The sequence below is a fragment of the Centruroides sculpturatus genome, unplaced genomic scaffold, assembly GCF_000671375.1.
Source record: "Centruroides sculpturatus isolate CEXI.00-Female unplaced genomic scaffold, Cexi_2.0 scaffold36, whole genome shotgun sequence".
In the NCBI taxonomy this organism is placed as follows: domain Eukaryota; kingdom Metazoa; phylum Arthropoda; class Arachnida; order Scorpiones; family Buthidae; genus Centruroides; species Centruroides sculpturatus.
Window position 1 is genome coordinate 345219 of NW_019384384.1, and position 20333 is coordinate 365551.

General features: G+C 29.2%; 1 protein-coding gene across 1 annotated transcript in view; it reads right to left on the bottom strand.

The window, feature by feature from the left end:
- Positions 1-20333, bottom strand: part of LOC111618012 (ceramide kinase-like) — a 53682-nt gene that overhangs the window by 18780 nt on the left and 14569 nt on the right. The window contains exons 2-5 of the mRNA XM_023359431.1: positions 19117-19403; positions 14363-14408; positions 12275-12338; positions 6517-6737 (exon numbers count right to left, since the gene is read on the bottom strand). Coding sequence (XP_023215199.1) covers positions 6517-6737; positions 12275-12338; positions 14363-14408; positions 19117-19403 — 618 coding nt within the window. The remainder of the gene's footprint in view (positions 1-6516; positions 6738-12274; positions 12339-14362; positions 14409-19116; positions 19404-20333) is intronic.

Consider the following 20333-nt stretch of genomic DNA (forward strand, 5'->3'; position numbering starts at 1 on the left):
CAACATGACAATGCTCGGCCACATGTTGCACAACCGGTGAAAACGTACTTGGAAACGCTTAAATGGGAAGTCCTACCCCACCCGCCATATTCACCAGACATCGCCCCTTCCGATTATCACTTGTTCCGATCGATGTCACATGGCCTGGCTGAGCAGCACTTTCGTTCTTATGAAGATGCCAAAAAATGGGTTGATTCTTGGATAGCCTCAAAAAACGTGTCGTTTTTCCGACATGGAATTCAAATGCTGCCAGAATGATGGGAGAAAGTAGTGGCTAGTGATGGACAATACTTTCAGTGACGTGTTTATTACGACTTTTTTTAAATAAAGTGTTAATTTTCACAAAAAAACAGCGAGAACTTATTCAAGGTCCTTATAGATCCTGAAATTTTGAAATCATCTGTAATCTTATATAAATACCTAATACTTCGTATGCTTTTGTCAAAATACTCAATTTTATAATCTCTCCATTTTGGTATTCATTACGCATAAAAAAAGCAAACAATTATAAATTAATAATCAATATTCTCATTAGTGTTTGCATGATTTATTTGAATAATAATCATTTACATTTTCATAATTTTATAACTTTTAAATATAAGCATTAAATAACTAAATGATAAAAACAATTATTAGACATTTGTAGTGACTAAACTGAGAAATATGCATTCTAAATTTTAAATAAATTTTTCTATTTAAAAATTCTAATACATTATATTCAGAGACAAATAAGAAATTGTTGCACATTATGAAATAAATTCTTCAATAGGAATAAAATTTACTCATTTAATTTATGAAAAAATATGATTAAAAAAAATAAGGACAAGAACTTCCTCACAATTCTGATTCTTCTACAGTATAGATTTTCTAAATACTATATTTTCTCATGCTACTTTCAAAATTTTTTATTAGAGTTGCACTAATTAATCTGCAGATAATAGGTAATTGACCACATTGGCCATTTTGCCAATTAATTGTATGTGATAATCAGTCATTATTATTGTTATTGATAGGCCTATATATTAGAGCAAGAATGATATAAGCTTTCATTTCTGGATGTATTTAAAAACACAGTGAAACATTCTGTATGTATCTGGTCTTCAGATGACATTTGTCCCATCCATTTAGGTGAAAAATTCAGATTCCTGGGAACTTTCAAGACTAACTACTACTCAGACTATACATTGGTGTTATGGTCACACAATCATTAAGCAATTGTCTTGTTTAATCATTTAAATCAAGTATGCTTAACAACAGAATAAGGAATTTCAATCAGACTTAAAATTTAGTGAAATTATAAAATGTAAGTCTGCACATTTCTTACAGAGGCATGTTTCTCACTCTACAGCTCATCTGAATACAATCCAAAAAGGTTGCATTTTTGAGAATGAGGTAGAGATCACATTGGGATGAATTTGAAAAAACTGTAGACCTATAAATTCCCATTGTCATCTGTTTGTTGGTCCTCCCTTAATCTCGAGAATGGAGTTAGATACATGAAAGTCAAGACCAGATATAGAAAGCTTTGGGGCAGGAGGTCCCGATTAACTATATATGAACATCTGATGCAAATCAGAAGTTGTTATTTCAATTCAAAAATTTTCTTCTGAAAGATGTTACATAGATGACCAGTACAACTCTATTTTTAAAGAAAAAGTATGATGTATGGGGGCAAGCCATTACTAATTTGAGAGAGCATATATTTTAAATTAAATAAATTTAAAAGATATGATTAAAAATTGCAGCCTGGCATTGTGACAATGTCATAATAAATAATTGTTTGTTCTCAGGTAAGAATTTATTGTGAACATTTCTTATGGTATCCAAGAGGAAATATATCTTCTTTACTTTTTTTGGTATTAATTCTCAAGTCGTCATCATGTTCAAAAACTATGCCTCAACCTTTTCTTTTGTGGTTCTCATAGCTTTTATCATCTTGCTTTTTTGTCTTTCATATTAGATTGTATTGCTTCATTTTTCATTAGCCATTTGCAAGTTTCTAAAGATGATGTTGACTTTCTTCAAAGCATTTTGTTGTTGATAACATTTTATAATTGTTGTTTAGAATTATCTTTTTTTGACAGTTCTCATCTTTTTGTACTTGTTGTGCATCTGTGAAGTTAAAGTTTGTCGAAATAACTTACTGCTAGTTTAAAAAAATTGAATTAGAAGATATATACAGCAGTTTTTGGAGATTCTATGCTTGGCAAAACAGACCTGTTTGTTTCAAAGCTTTTTGTAATTCTTCTAGTTTTGCTTGTAATTTTTAAAGCATCTTTGAGATACAGGTTGCACTAAGACACCTCCTCAATGCCTCCAGAAGATGAAACAATGCTCTGGTTCACCAAAACTCCTTTAACTCAAATATGGAATATGACAAATGCTTCCAGCTCATCTCCTCAACACCTAAAATTTTTGCATTTGCCAAAGAAGGCAAACAATTCCACCCAGTAGTGGACAAGTCATCCTCTCCTACTGCTGTTCCAATTGAGTGAATCCTTAATTGGTTTATTAACAACATTGAACCTTACAACTGCACCATTAAAATCTCATAAGAGTTTATAGAACTCTTCCATAACACACAATTGGGGCCAGATTCATACTTTATAATTTTTGACTTCAATTCTTTATATCCTATCAAGATTGAGCCTTGTTTCTGTATATTCCAAGATTTTCTATTTATACATATAAGAGATGCAAGTAATTATCATAAGAACATCTTAGAATTCATGGACTTAACTTGCCATTTGTCTTTTTTCCAATTTGAATGTACCATTTATTTGCAAAGCAAAGGCATTCCCATGAGAAGCCTCCTTTCAGGTATTTTATGTGAAATCATTTTTTTGTCCAACATCTCAAAAACAAAATCTTCCCAGCCTTCAAACACAACATCTCTTTGTATTGAAATGTATTGGCAACAACTTAATTATTTGGAGAAGTAAACCAAGCATGCATCTCTTCTTAAGTGCCTTCTATGGGCTTTATCTGAATCTGAAACAGGAACATTCTCCAAAGTTCATTTTCCGGATATCAACATCACTCTTGAAGACCAACATATCTCCACCTCAGTTCATTGTAAACCTACTTACCATCCTATTTTTATTTCACCTTCTCACAAAATCTGTATTTGTTTAAAAAGCTGCCTTCAAAGAGCTTATGAACATTCTCAGACAATATCAGTAGGAATGAGGAACTATGATGCTTTATTAACTTTTCAACATAATATGGATTCCATCACAGAGTCATCAAGGAACTAATTATGAAACACAATGCACTAAAAATAAAAATACTAAAGTCTCTAAATTCTGTCAGAACCATGACATATAACACACTCATGTTATACAACTTCAAAGATATTAATTGCCCAAAGCTAACAAAATAACCTTAGCATGTAGAAGTCCAACCAATTATAGCTTGCTCAAAAACAACAAAAACTCTCTAGACAAATGTAACCTTCTGGGAGTTTATTTGGTACCAGTAATAGACAATAGAGCAGGCCAAGTTATTATATCCAAGCTATCACATCCTTATACCAACACTTACAGGAATACTTAACTTCAATAAATAAAATTACAGTGTTGATCATGCTTGCTTTAGATGTGAATGTGAATGTGCATGTGCATGCTCAGTTTGACTAAGCTTGTCTAATATATCATTCAAAGAATTTGTCTGACATAAAAAAACCTAGAAAACTTGAAATTTATAAGTCATGCAAGAATAGATCAGCAATTAATTTTAAGGACAATACATTAGCACAAGCCTGGGGAGTTTTATATAAGGTCCAAAACTAGTACGATAACACCATCATCATCACAGTAACCACCATTCAATCAGGAAAAGACATCTGTAAAAATGTTTTAAAAGTTTTAAAAAGTTTTCTATACTGTAATACATTCCACTTTCCAATGACAATTTTAACCTTGACGATGGTAATTTTAAGATAATTTTAAAACGTTTTTGGTAAAGTTGTTTACTTTGTGCTTGATTTTGAGTTATTCTTATAATTATATTGTTCTCATTCAGATATTTTGAAGTCAGTAGATGTACATTAACCTATCACACTTTGAAGTTTTTACACTTAGCATGTAATCACTAAATTATGCACCATTTGAGAGCAGAAAATTGAAACTAAGAATACAATGACTATATAATGTATTATGAAAAACAATTTTGCAATATAATGAAACTTTTTATCAGAGAACAGATTTTAAGGTGCAAAATTATGGTTGGAAAAGAGGGAAAAAAAGGTTCTGAAAAAGTATACAAAAAGGTACAAAAAAACAAAAGTGTTGATGAAATGCATTTATTCAGGTCTGAACCAGTTACATGAACATTCTTTATCCAAAACCAGCAAATATTGCAAAAGTAAACACATTTAGGAGACAAACATGACATTTTAACTACCTTGTTACATTGAATTATGCACATTTTTATGTTTTTGAAAATAAGTCATTGGTACTTTGAGCTCAACAGATCGTTATATGTACAGAAACTCTGCTCTGTATGTAGAGAAACTCTATCAACAGAAATCAAATAAGAATATGTTGTAAGCATTCAGAAAGGGAGTTCAGTCAAAGTTGTAAAAGTTTCCACATCCAGATTGTTCAAATTTAATTCAAATTTAGCTTTGGCAAATCTGTCAAGGTTGTCCTTCACAGTCATCAACTTCTTCCACTGTTCCTCCTTCTCCATACTTTCTCCCAAACTCTGAATTACATCAGGCAAATACTTGTAGTCATGTACTGTGAAAAGTTCTATCTCTAGGTTTTTGTCATTAAGCAATTGTTGAGTCTGCTTAATGGCTGCATCTATTGAATCTAGGGCACATATGGAGTATATAATTTTGTCAAAGTTTTTGCACAAGAAAGCTGTGCATCTCATCCAAATACCATACCTGGTTATGACAGGGTATCATGGTAAGTGAAATCTAGTGACTTGATGATTAGAGGCTTTTATAAAAATCTTCTTCAAAGCAGTAATGAAGTCATTTATTGTACTGTATCCTTACCCTGATATCTTCACAAACACAGTGTAGTTCATGTGCAATACATATCATATGGCTGAAGTTAAGGTACATGGTCTTCAGTTGTTGGAAAGCCAAAAGCATATAGTGTACTTGATCACTCATCACAAGCCTGACTTTTTCATATTGTATGTTCCCTGGCCATAGCTTCATGCATAAATCATTGAATGACTGCATTACTGTGCAGGCATCAGTCTTCTAGAGTTTGTACATTTTATAAAGCTTGAATTTCACCCATTCACCAGATAATGGAAATACTAGCACATCCAATATATATCTTTGCAGCTCATTGGTAATTTCATCTAACATGAATCCTACTTCATGCTTGCTGACCACTTCTTAAGAAAACTTCATAAAAATTTCTTCTGAGGGTGCTCTCACCTTTGCAGGTATTCTCAAGAGATGATTTGAATGCAGGATTATTTACCTCATGGAGTGAAATTCCTGATTGGATTAATGCCATGGTAAGATCTGCACTAAACTAACTCAATGATTATTGCTTTTCAGATCCTGAAGTGAAGGTACAGTACATATCAAGGTAGTTTGCTTAGGTTTTGATTTATGAAGTTTAATGTTCTTCGCATGCTTGCTGTACTGGATGTGCTGGTTTATTGTTTATTTGATGCTTCTCATTGATTGCAATATTTACATCATAGGCAGCACATTGAAGAATGAGACCATCAGTTCAATGAATTGTATCTTGAATTCTTCTGAAAGTGCATGCAACTTTCTCTTCTTAATCACTGGCATGTTTTTATTGTGAACAATGGATTTTAGTTTGGACTGTTACAAAACACTAACACAACCAACTATATAGAGCAACTATTCATCAGAGTCCAAGACCAGAATGAAATGCTCTTTTTTTCTGAGCTTTCTTTATATACTGGGCATGGACTTCAAAGAACTGATGAATCAAGTGCTACTGTTTTATCGAAGCTTGTTTTTTTTTCTCATGGGATTTTAATACATTATCTTGGAAACTATTGTGACTACAATGATGGTAATTTACTATTTTTTTATAGCTTTCAATCTGCTCTACAAAATAAGGGTATGGGATTTTATGTAGCTGCTCCTGAAGAGTGAAAATAATTTATTTTCTTTATTTATTTTTCTATCTAATCTTTAAAAAACACAGAAAAGTAAGGAAAAAGATGCTGAAGTGTCAATACAGAGAGAAATGGGGGAAAGTGTGCTAATCTTATGAAAAGGTGGAAGAAAGATGCAACATAGTGTGTTCATTTCACTTTATTTCAAGCCCCAAAATGAAATGAAGTGAAATAGCTATGAACTATGAAAATAGCTATATTTCTAGAAAGATGCTGCACCTTAAAATCCTTTCCTAATTATTACATTAAATTTTACATAAAAGTTACATCTGACCTTATGAATATAAATTTATTTCAATTATATAAATCTTTTCTTTAAAAGAGATTTTATTTTCTTCTCTTTAACTTACTAAACTCTTCACATAATGCAAAAATAAAAATACTCACCCATAATTATTAATAATGTTGATGTTACTGGATCATTTGTTCCATTAGAACTATAAGCTACTGCATCAGTAGAACCAGCTGGTATCACACCAAGAGGTATTGTAGGACGTTTCAAGAATGTAAATGGATCATTAATATCTAAATCCTCTTCTCTTTGTATTCTCAGTATAAGACCATTCAAAAGCTCACTAAACATCCCATCACCTCCAACACAGATTATTCTAAAGTTTTGTAAAAGAAAACAAATTTTTGAAATATTAATACTAATTAACATTGTATCTTCTTAAATTCTTTTCATTATTAGTATCATAATAATATAAATTTATTATATAGAGCTAATTCTCAATTACCTTGATTCTGTAAAGAATTTTATTATATTAATTAGGTTATAGTAGTGATGATTGTAAAAAAAAAAATATATATTTGAAAAATCAATATGAATTATAGTAAGTTTTTTTTTTCCCTTAAATAACAAAAAGAAGTGAATTATAATTTAAAATTATATGTATAAATGGCAAAAAGAGATTGCACTTGGTCAATACTTATTGTCTATTTTAGAGAAGATAGGATGACAGGATGGAATAGTTCTGTGGTAATTTTGCTACACATGCAAGTACTTATGTTATACAACTCTTAACAGTTATAATACATCATTTTTCCTCAAAAACAGCATTTGTGTAAACAAAAGTGAACCCTCTGTAGACTAGGTGATAATTGGGAAAGTAGGGGTAGGAAGGGTGATCTATGGATTTAATAGTCAGTCACACACATTTATATCCAATAGCAAGTTTAATGGAACTCTGAAGAGATTTTAAAAACAACAACCAGTAGAGAAAAGTTTTGATGCAGAGTTTTGACCCCATCCTGCTGCCTATTTTAGGGAATTAACGGTCAGTCAATATTAACCAACTTTCTTTTATTATGCAAGTATAAAGCTATTATATATGAACTTATATTATGCATAACTTGTGTAAAAATTTACATAAAGTTATATTGTTTGTTAACAACAAACTAACTATTAAAAACAATGACATGTTTTCATTTAAAAGCTTATCTCACTCTTTCTTAGAGAGATAGAAATACAAATGAAATATCAAGAAAAGTTTCTAAGTTGTATTTTTAGTAATAGAATTAACCATTTGATTTTATCTTCAATATTTTCAGACCTGAGGACCAGATTGATCTTATATATTAATGTATAAAATATGTGTAATTTCTACTGGTTATTTGTTATAATTAGCTAATATACCCAACAATACTTGGGTTATCTTAAGAAAATATTGAATAGGATTGAAAACTACAAGTGATTTTGTTAAATGTTGGTACACATGGTAGACAATGACTATATAAGCCTTCACTGAATAACTGTTTCCATTGATGCATTAGAAATGTTGTCAGTTTTCTTTCAATTCTCAATAAAATAAGTATTATTTTATTTATCTATCTTTGTATAGATTTTTCATCATATTTTACAGAAATATTTGTGAAAGTTAAAAAATCTCTCTCAAACAACAAAGAAAGTAATTTTTAGTAGAACTGGCAATAAAATAATTTAAAATAATATATTCCAACAGATACACATTATATTTTAAAGAAGCTTTGAAAGTAGATGGGAAATAATATAAATAACATTTTTTTAAGTAAATACTTTCAAAATATTCATATGGCATTATGTTTTATATTGGAAGCAATAAACTAATATGATTCATTTGCTAAAATGAGCATTTATGATCATTTCAAAGAAATTTATGGGCTTTTGCAAATCTCTCTATAACATACAATGGAATGGATTTGTAGGAAAATGCATATATAAAAAGATAAATTTCCTGAAAACATTGAGGGGAAAAAAGAACAAAATTTGATAACACTGCCAATACAAATACAAATGTTTCTACTTGTAACAGATGGAACAGTGCCACAAACTTACAAAATTTCTCTTTTATTTATTAGATGATTTTTAAAAAATATTGTTGAATCACACAAATTAATTTTATTGATCTGAAAGTTTTACATCTGCATGTCCCAGAAAAAGCTGCATGATGTGAATTATACAAATATGAAAAAATCATAGTTGTATAATTCACAAAACTGCAATGAACTTTTTTAACTGAGCAGTATATAATTTAAAATAATTTGAAAATTTTTACATATTAAATTTTTTAAATTTAAAAGACTATGTAAATAGGATCCCTACTAAAAAACAAAAAACCTTATTCGTATTATCAAGTGTTGTGTGTTGAACTTTTTTCTTTCATCTTTTGAGGGATATATACACTGTTACCTTCATTTAATATTTATATTAAAGATTATAAAGCCAAACCTTTTTAAGGTTTACAAAAACTTGAAAATTACAGTTATTTCAGCATTACCATCAAATTTTCCCACAAAATATTCTGCCTAAGGAGAACATATAACTTTCTGTTCATGTGAAACATGAACAGAAAGTTATATGTTACTATTTTTTATCAGTTTATATCTGTTAAAAATAAAAAACAATTCAACAAGTATTGAATGGAAAAGTTGAAAACAAAGCATTACTATATAAGTAAAATAAATATCTATTTTATTCCTAATTGATTTAAGCTAAATAATATGTCATACATGTACTACAGTTAATGTAATTGACAAAAGCCTAATATCAAACAAGTAAAGTATGTAAAAACTGATAAACTTTAATAAATAATCTCAAATATATACATTAAATCTTACAAATTTACAATTAAACATCTTCAATTCCTACACATCTCAGCAAAGTGTGAGTTATATGCCATTTTTTGAATTGAAATAGGATCTTTAAGTAGATTAAACATTATCATAGAACTTCTACTGATAATACTTCAATATAAAATTTTTAGTGAGCAAAAATGTATTTGCTCTACTTTAATTTGTATTCAATTTCTGTTTCTGTATGTATTAATTAATTTGGCTTGCTGTTGAAGAAGATATTATTATTATTATTATTATAGAAATAGACAAAGAAAACAGATTTGATACGAATATATCATATAAGAGTTTGCATTAAAATAATTTTGTCACAAATATTTTTTCTAACAATTTATTTTTGATGTTTTGATTTTTCTAATACTTTTATCAATGAAAGTTCTTAATATGGTAAAATTATATCTAAAAATTTTCAAGAAAAATATTTATAAAAATAAAGTCATAGATAGTTAATATATTAGAAAGTTAAAAAGTAAATTATTTGTGGTTTATTCTTTGAAAGAAAACAGATTGATGTCTCAATAGAATTTGGAAGATTATGAAATATATTAAATTTAATATTAATTTAAGTAGAAATTTAAAATGGCAAATTTATTTTGTTTTCTCTGGTGCAAAAAAATTTATTTACTATGTTATATAAGCAGAAAAATGTATTCCTGTTGAGGAGGAAATGTTTTTTGTATTAAAGCAAAATGCAAACTTATTCAGTATATGGTAAATAAACCTTACAAGTTTGGAAATTAAATTTTGGTTTGCTATTGATATAAATTCTGTTTGCTTTGAAGATGAAATGTGATCAAATAACTCCCATATATTTTGGAAGATAAGATGACCTTCAGGTAAGACGAGGTATAAATTTTCATCGAAGTTTTCTTATAAGACATATATCTGTCTTATGAGATGACCCCCAAACAACAGCCTATGAATTTAGATTTATATTAGTTTAGATCAGCAATCATCATCTGAATAATAATACTGTATAGCGTATACGGGATTATGTCCTATTTGTAATTTTTCAAATGAACAAATTTTATTTTCTTGCATCTGGCAGCACTGCCTTGTGATTGTTGAAAACATTGATACTGATTCGGCATTTGGGAAATGATCCTGACTATTCACAAAAACATCATATGGGCTATTCTATTTTGTGCACATACCCTACTCTCTTCTAGTAAATAATTACCGTTTGTCTGTCTTTTTATAATGGTTTTAATTTATATAAATTTCAGTCTAATTTTTTTGTATCTGTCCTAATCTGTCCTTGGCAGATAAGATGACCCTGGATTTTGGAAGCCTTTTTTTTATGATTCAACTATTGTCTTATCTGCTAAGATATACTGTAACAGCTTTCAGGAAATGTACTATTGGAAAATTTACATCTATATATAAATGGAAAAGTCACCTAAAGTGATATAACTTTATAACAATCTCATACATGAAGCTGATGTTGTAAATCAAACAGTAAGAAAATACTCAATAAAAGCAGATTCAGCACAGTCTCTATATGTATTGGTAATATCAGTAATGTCAGAACAGAAATGTGCCAAGAAACTGAATGCAAAAATTATTATTCTGATATATTCAATCAATCAGGCTTGGCAACTTATAGTGCGATGTGATCAACTTTAATGAGTAAAAAGGTACCAATGATCTACTATCAAATTTTAATTTCTATAAAAGTTTATTAATCTATTCTTATAAAATTATGCTATAAAACAATTATTTATTGCACAGTAATTGATGTTCCATGTGCCTCTTTTAGATAAAGATGTTAAACAAATTAAACAGCACATTTTACATTCAGCATAAAAACAAATTTTATTTCCATTCAACACATGAATCACAAGTTTCTCTTTTGACACTCATTTTGCATATAACTGAAATTGTTTAGGGCATAAAGCAATTTCTAAAGTAACAATATAACCTAAATTTCACCAATGAGCATGTTGTTCTTGTATTTCTCATTCAGTATGCCCATGATCTTTACACTATCACAATCAGAAAGAGACATGTTATCTCATAAAGCACAGTACTAGTAACCCATAGCAATAGTTAAAAGATTTTGTGGTGAAAAAAATTAAATTTATATTTCCATAGTAATTACAAATGTTTTTGATATCTTCAGAGGCCATATTACCTATGACCAACTAAAAATCAACAACTTGTTGGCCAAGCCTGATATAGATGATCAATACAAAATATTTATGTATGAAAAAAGTGCTTCATTATTATAAAATATAAAAAACATATTATAATAAGTGTACTATATCTAATAATCAAACATAGAAAAAAGAGCCTTTAAAATGCAGCTTATTATTAACTAATTGAATGTTTACGGCATTTTAATGGCCTTCCTCAGGAATAAAAATTGAATAACTTCAATTTTTTATAAAACAAAGTTTGTTATGGAACGATTTTGAATGTTTGAATTTTCATAGCTGTCAAGCTGCATTGTAAAGTTTTCCTGTCAGTGTTTGATTATTATTTAACTGCAGTTTGAAAAGAGTGTACTATATCTAATATAGTTTTCAATTCAAATTTTCATATATTTTTTAAGTTATATCATTATTATATTTTAACATACGATACTGGCGGTTCTAATGTTAAACGGTAACTTGTTCAACTGGTCCTAAAAAATAATTCTAAGATCAGTAATGTTATATGATACAGACTGTTGAATAATGAAATTTTTGGGGCATAGACTGAATGTGATAAAATATTCATAGTCTAAATTGATATCTTTATCTGATAGTAATTCCCCTCAGTATTTGCAAAAAACCAAAATTGAAAAACAAATTTAGAAATGATTATATTACAGAAAACTTAAGATTATAAATTAAATGAAATTAAATAGTAAAAAAATATGAATAGAAGTAATATCAGAAATAACCCAAAATTACATGAAATGATAAAGAAAAAAAACTTGAAAACTGGAACCAAATAGATGATTAAAATTAATAAATTTGATTTTCTATCATTATTATTTTTTCTTCAAATAGTTAATTTAATTTTTAAACTTCACTATGAAACAACTTACCCATCAAATTGCTTAAGGTCAAGTTCTTGCAACATATCTTTGGCATGATTAGCTCTTTGTGTCACTAAAAACAAAAGCAAAAAACAAAAAAAAAATATAGATAAAAATTTTGCTAACATTTTGATAAATAATATATTAAATAATTTATTATGTTGATTAAAATTTCATTTATAAAAATATATGTATGCAAAACACATTACAGTATATGATCATTTTATAAAATGAATGATTTCATTTTAACAATAAAGAAATATTTTACTATTATATTCTGTTGATAAATATCACATACTAATTAATATAAAATGTAATACATACATTTCATGTACAGTATCTCATTAAAAATATAAAAATAAAACTGAATTTGTACTTTTAAAAAATTACAATGCAAACTGATTTTTTCTATCTAATTAAGTGACAATTATCTTCAGAGACATCAATGGAAAATTCTACTTTTTTCAATTTTCTCTTATTTTAACTTTTAACATGTTCATTTTTGATAACCTAGGTCTGTAAAGTTCAAAGATCTGATTTTATTAAAAAATTATCATCAGATGTCAATTTGATTACAGAATGTAGCAGAGCAAAAAAACAAATTTCAGGATAAACTCATTCTTCAAACATTCAGTTAAAATTTCATTTAATTATATATACTAACAAAAGTAAGTTGCTGATAAATTACAAATCCTTACTATCAATAGGAAACAAAACTGGAAGTAAATTTTAAATGTAAAAACAAATCAAGCATATTATTTTTGTAGACTCAAGCATACAACTTTACAAACTGCTTATTTAAGTAGAGAAAGTGGGCTTTCTCTAATTAAATAAGCAAATAAAAAAAGCTACTTTCATGTTTAAAGTTCTTAAACAAACACTTGAAATAGATGGAATCAAATTCATTTAATTCTGATTTTATTCTGTGTTTCATTTGCTCATATGAGAAATACAAAATGATGGATGAGATCTGAGATCAGATGAAAAGTGCTGACAGAGTCTATCCATGGCTTAGAAATTACCATGTAGACATCTGACATCTGATCACCAACCTATCCTTGATTGTTAGTGTGTCAATCGATACAGTATGGTGTCATAATAAACTGTATTTTTTTAATTAATTAAACTATATATACTGAACGAGTTCAATAGGGAGATGTATTCCTATGAACCTATTGTAAACTTGGAACATCTCAGGCTGTGCATCTCCTCAAGCAACTTTCTTGCAATGCTGAGGAGATGGAGGACAGACAGGAATCTTCACTATATACTAAAGGTTTTTTACATTTTGTTGATGCTTTAATTATTTTATTGCTAACCGACGAATGGCAGCTTCTCGGCAAAACTAATAATAGTACAGAGAAGCCGAATCGCAGGGGGCCCCTGTAAAGTTGGCTATCCAAAGGAGAAGATGCCATTTAGGAACCAATTTTAACAAATTGAAAAAATTCGAATGAAACTTTTTTCCAGATAAAATAGATGCTTTCTTTTAAATAATAATAAACAATTTTTTCATTTGAAGCCATTCTTTTTAATAGTTCGTACGTTGAGAGGTTAATTTCTGGTGAATCATATATATTATAAAAAAATTAACATGAAACTTAATAATTAAGATATATAAAACTAATTTTATTTTTTAAATTTAATGCTAAACAAAATTAAAATTTAACAACTTAAAACTTAAACAACAGATTTTACAATTTAAACAATGTAACAGTGAAGAACAGATTATCTTCTATTGAATGCCGAAGATATTTGAATTTGATATTCTAGAATTTTGAATGGTGTACTCTAAAATATACCCTCCTGAAGATGAGCTAAAAAAATGAATTGTTTGAACATCTAGTATTAAAAAAAACAGCATAATCTGATTATGATATACTAATAATTTGGAGTATAAACTATTGTGCTTTGTATTTCATATATGTAATAAAATATAATCAGAAGTTTATAAATTAAAAGAAAATAAGAATTTTTGTCTCATTTATAAAGTTATATAGATATTGTATAAATGCATGTAATAATTATAGATTTATTATTAAATGTTTTTGTAAAATTTCAATATATAAAATAATTTTGAATTTACATTTTACTTACCAATAACATGTGCTACAATTCCTGCAAGATGAAGTAATTGGCCTTCCTCAGGAATAAAAATTGAATAACTTCAATTTTTTATAAAACAAAGTTTGTTATGGAACGATTTTGAATGTTTGAATTTTCATAGCTGTNAATAAATATATTGAAAAATATAAAAACAATAAAAAATTATACTTCAGAAGTTAATTTAGTATCAAAAACGTAAAATATTTGAGTAGCCCAAGACATAGGCAAAGATTGCAGCGCCACAGCACTGGCAAAAATTTAAATTTTCTGATTGGAATTCTTTCGGATAATCTATGCTCTACTGTATTTGCAATGTTTATTTGCATTGAAACATTATTTATGATAATATAAATGAAGATCAACACCTGAAACAAGGTCAAATGGACTCAAATAGTACTTCTATTAACATTTTCTTCTGTAACAAATATATTCAGATAAAATACATGGAATGCAGAACTAAATGAGCAAATTAAAATTGTATACAAATTCAGTTTAAAATTATTTTTTTTAACACATTAAGTATGTACTTATGCAGTTATGTAAAATATTAGGTTATCTTTTAAAAATTAATATACAAATACAAATTATATACTTCTAAGTTTATAGTTTGTATTTGTATTTTAACTTTATCAATGTTAAACATAGTTCAGATGTCAAGGTCGCCGTTACTGTTTATACATTGTACAAACAGTAACAGTGGCCTTGATATATATTACAGGCAGTCCTGGACTTTTGGACAACTCATTCTCTTACAGAATATTTTGATAAATATGCCAAATTTTGACCTTCGTACATTTTTAGCCAACAAAATTTCAAGCTGCTATGTAATAGTGCCTCTTGCTAGTTTCAGTAATAATCAAAAGCTTCATGAAAACAAGTCTTTATTGTCTGTTTTCTGTTTAACCTATGGTATATTAAATGCATAAAACATTTCAAAATAATGTTTTTTGCACTGTGGCACTCAGTTGGCTATTGCTTTACCCCAGCATGGTGTATGTGTATATATATATACACACACTATGCTGGGGTAAAGCAATAGCTAACTGAGTGCCATAATGGGATAATAGTAGTGGTAAAGTAGTCTGATTTAATTCCAGCAATCATTTGGTCTCAACATCATCTTAATTATGGGTAGCATAAAGGCACAAGGTAACAGGATAATAAAATTACACTGTAAAAACACCAGAGGCTGCAGACTGTTTATGACGAATCTATATAATTGTATTTATAACAAATTACTTGTTCTGAATTTATTTAATATGATGAAATAGCAATATAATTAAGTATGGTATAATACACTCACTGCCTAAAGTTAAGCACAGAGCAGAAAATGTTCATGTCCAGAAAGAAATCTGCATTTGAGAGGCTGCAATTCACTGCAGAGGTAGGAGGAAGTATGCAAATATGTTATGTTACTATCAATTATGGTTACGTGTTGCTAAATATGCAAAACAGGCAGTCATATAAGAAGCCAGTCTTCTGAAGGGTGAGAGGAGTTGCATGTAAGTGGTGAAAAAAATTGTGGAGAACTGTCGTACAATTAGTGTGCATGACTGACATGTTTCTATGACTTCCAGAAGACGAATGACAGACAGTGAGTGCTGGCGGTGTGTGGGACGCCTTGAAGCAGGACAATCAATCACAGATGTTGCTCTTTTCTTCAGTGTTCATCATTCAGTCATTTCACAGTTATGGAAACAATTCCAAACAAGCCAAACAGTTGTCCGAAGACCTGTGGCCGGTAGCCCAAGAGTTATGACCCTGCAGAAGATCGCTATATTGCTGTTGTAGCCAAGCAGAATCGAAGAGCAACCTCTACACGTGTGACATCGATGGTTGCAGCAGCCACTGGTAAAATGATATCTGCTACTACTGTGCACCGAAGGATACACATAAACTGACTGTATGCCCGGGTACCATGAGTTTGTGTTCCACTATACATCCAATCCAGAGGCACACAATTAAAATGGTGTCAGCAACATGTGAATTGGACTGTGTCTGATTGGGGCAACGTTATGTTTATGGATGAGTCGCAATTTTCCCTGGAGCCAGATGACAAACGTGTAAGAGTATGGAGAGAAAAAGGCACATGCAATCAACCCCAGAACATCATCGAGCATCATGCATTCTGAGGTGGAAGCATTATGGTGTGGGCAGGCATTTTGTTAGGATATTGCACTGACCTGCACATCTATCAAGGATGTTCTATGACAACTGTCCGGTATCGGGATGAAATCCTCGAACCCATTGTGAAATTGTATGCTGCAGTAGTTAGTCCTGCTTTTGTTTTAATGGATGATAACGCACGACCCCATAGCATTGCCCTCGTCGACGACTACCTCAAGAGTGAGGGAATCGCACGTATGGATTGGCCGGCATATTCACCAGACCTCAATTCCATTGAGAATCTTTGAGATGCCCTCGGCTGTGCTGTGTGTGCATGTTTCCCACCCCTGCCACTCTCACAGAGTTGCAAACTGCTCTACAGGAGGAATGGCACTTATTTGACTCTGGAGTGAATTGATCACCTCATGGAAAGCATGGTTCATGCTGTAAACTTTGTGTAAGGATAAGGGGTGACCATTTACCCTATTAATGTCAGTTTTGTTTGTTTATTTTGGATTTAAACATCATTTTGTTAATGATTCCAATATGATTTCATCTTATACTTTATGAAAATTCAATATTGTTTTCATTTTTCTATGTAATTCTTTGTGTTGTTTCATGTATAAACATATTTGCTACTGTCCTGCTATATTTCGTGTCAATCACAGCTGTATTTGTCGATTTTTTCGCAGTTTATCACTCCATGCTTAACTTTTGGTAGTGAGTGTATATAAATTGAACTAATAAACTAATTTGAATATATTATCATATGGCACACAGTTTGTTTTAAAATGTTAAAATATTTGTTTCCATCTTTCATCTATATACATGTTAGATTCTTGCCAATTGTTCTTCATTATCTTCATTGATACAACACCCTTCATCGAACAAATCGTTTTTGTTTACCAACTGAGGATATTTTTCATGTACAAAATATAGTCTTTTAAACATGATCTCATAAAATTTTGGATTTTAATGTGATTCAAGCAAAATTTGGTACATACTGGTACTTACTGCCATAACATTCTAAATTCTGCAAATAATTTTTATAAAAATTTCTTGTGTGGTCTAGGAACCATTGTTTATTGATTTCATCATGATTTACTAGTTCTGTCGAATCACTCTAATTACAAGTAAAATAAAATTAGTGTCTAGTTTTGCTTGTAATTTCTTTGCTGTTTTTCTTATTGTAATACTTCAAAAAGGATAGCCTTATCTGCTTCAATTCTTTTAATTATATCATTAAATATGGAAACCAGGTCACGAACAAATTTAAGTCATATTTCTGAGGACTCATTGGTAAAAAATGTTTGAATTATTAGAAAACACTTGAAATAAAAAATATAATTTTAATAGCATCTACATTTGTAATGTATATTCTATTGTGAATAATAATGCCAGTCTGTGCATTTTGCTATATCTCAAAATTTGATGATACTAGACATCTACATTTTCGCAGAATTCCTTTAGAAAGACTACTCTCGCTATACAAATAAAATGAATATATTTTAATAACTATTGTTTCAAAGGTTAATTAATTTGTAGCCATGTGAATCACATTTCTCATCTGCAAGTTTCACAGATGAGAAATTGAGAAAAATGGAAGGTTCCAATGAACAGCAGTTAGACAGGCATAACAAGTAGGAAAGATAAACAAGTGTGGAATATGGTTCCTCATGACCTTGCTGAACAGAATTGTCTGGATCAATTATTTATATATGTTTCACTTCTTAATAGACACTCTTAATAGGCAAACCCCATTTCTCGACAGAATAGTAACTAGGGATGAAAAGTAGGTATTATATGCTAATGTCATTTGTAAAAGACAGTGGTTAGATCCAAAGGCTACTCCAGCTGTGTGACCAAAGCTTGGTCTTTATCCTTGAAAGGTGTTGATATATGTATGGTGGCTGGCAGCTTTCACAATGCAAAATACTATAAAAATTTTCCTCAAGGGAAATTTTTATAATATTTTGCATGGTGAAAGTATTAAAACCAGTATGAGGAATAATATCATACATACATTGCAATGGCACATGTATAATGTAACATATATGTTACCCAATCAAAATTTATTCCTTAAAATTCAAATTGTGTTCTCTAATGTTCTAAAGTTCTAATGTTTGAAAATTTGAATGTTTTGTAAACCTGAAAGATAACCATTTAAAATGGCCAGAAATGTTAGTTTTGTTAAAGATTTTTTTTTTAATTTGACGGTGGTTTGAGTGTGTAGTTACTGTAATTATCTTCCAATTTATCTTAATATATATAAAACAGATTGCTGATATTAACACTCATATCTAGTATCTAATGACTTTTTATGGCTTAATCTGAAAAAGAATCAGTCAGGCCTTTCTTCAGTTAATTTTAAGATCTCAATATCAAAAAACAGCACAGAGAAATATGAGATGACAATAATATACTTCAACATTAGTGGTTTAATTATAACAAACCATTGTAGAAAATATCCAACTTATATACTTATCAGAACTTTGAATTTTGTGACTCTTAACTATAGATATTTAACTAGACTAAACTATATTATTGATAGATTCTATTGAAAATTTGATGCTGAAATATGTGTAAAATATTCATCAAGTTAATTGTGAACATCTAAAATTTATTTTAAGTTATTAATATTTACCATTTAAAGTAGCTTGTAAATTGCTTATGAATTCTCTTAAAACATTCAATTCAACTGGGCGCAATAAAATACTTGTCAAAGACCATCTATATTTTCCAACTCTAATAGCATAATACAAACGTACAGCTTGAGCTTGTAAAGGAACTAATTCTGATATAGCAGGACTGACTTGATCTCGAGAATGCCGGCAATGATGGCACTGTATAGTTCGAGAAGTCTGATCACCATTACAGTCACAGGGAGTGATTGCAATTACTTCACTCAAAGGTAAAACAGTACATACTGAAATAGAAATTGATTAAAATAGAAATTGATTAAAATTGTTTAATTTATATAACTATAAAACAATATTACATTATATATATCAACAATATTATTGTGTATATATCTATATAGTAAAGTTTAAGTCAAAAAATGTATCTAACTGAATGCAAAAATTAAATATAAGATCAAATTCTGAATACCCAGCAAAAAATTTATTCTTCTTGTATTTTTCTTATACAGGTTGTCTTATACAGGGTTGCATCACTCTGTGTTTTGCTTTTCTAAAAGAAAATACTGAAACATATATCAGAATGTACCTTACACTTTACTTGTTCAGAATATCAGTATGAGCTCCATTGGGATTGCTCTGTTAAGGTGGCAAGTTCACCAAAATGTTTTGTACAGGTAACCTAGTGTGAAATGAGAAAATGCTCAATCAATGCATTGTTCAACTCTTCTGTTGTCTGGTAGCACTAGGTTAGGTAGGTTAGGTTAGGTTAGATTATTGACAATCTCCAGTTGTATTTTTGTTATTTTCCCTCTCTAAAAGCATTTCTTGTTTGTTAACTTTATTTTTTTATTTTAGTTCATATAAGTTTAAAGATATTTTTACATAATTACAATATTTAGAAAAATAAATATTAACTTTGATTTCCTAATTTAAAACAATAATTTTCTATTCATTACAAAATTCTTTAGTCACATAGAACTTTTAATAAATGAATTCATCAGATTTTAGTTAATAAACATTCTAGAAATTTTAGCTATCTGTTTTTCATTATCATTTATTGTATAATTCATTATTAAAACTAAAATAATCATAAAAACTTAAAAAATATGTATAAAATTTTGATAGACAACCTGTAAATTCTTTCTTTTTTTTTCTATCTAACGTAACAAACATACTGAGTAAACATATTCATTCAATTACTTCAATGATTGTTTTTT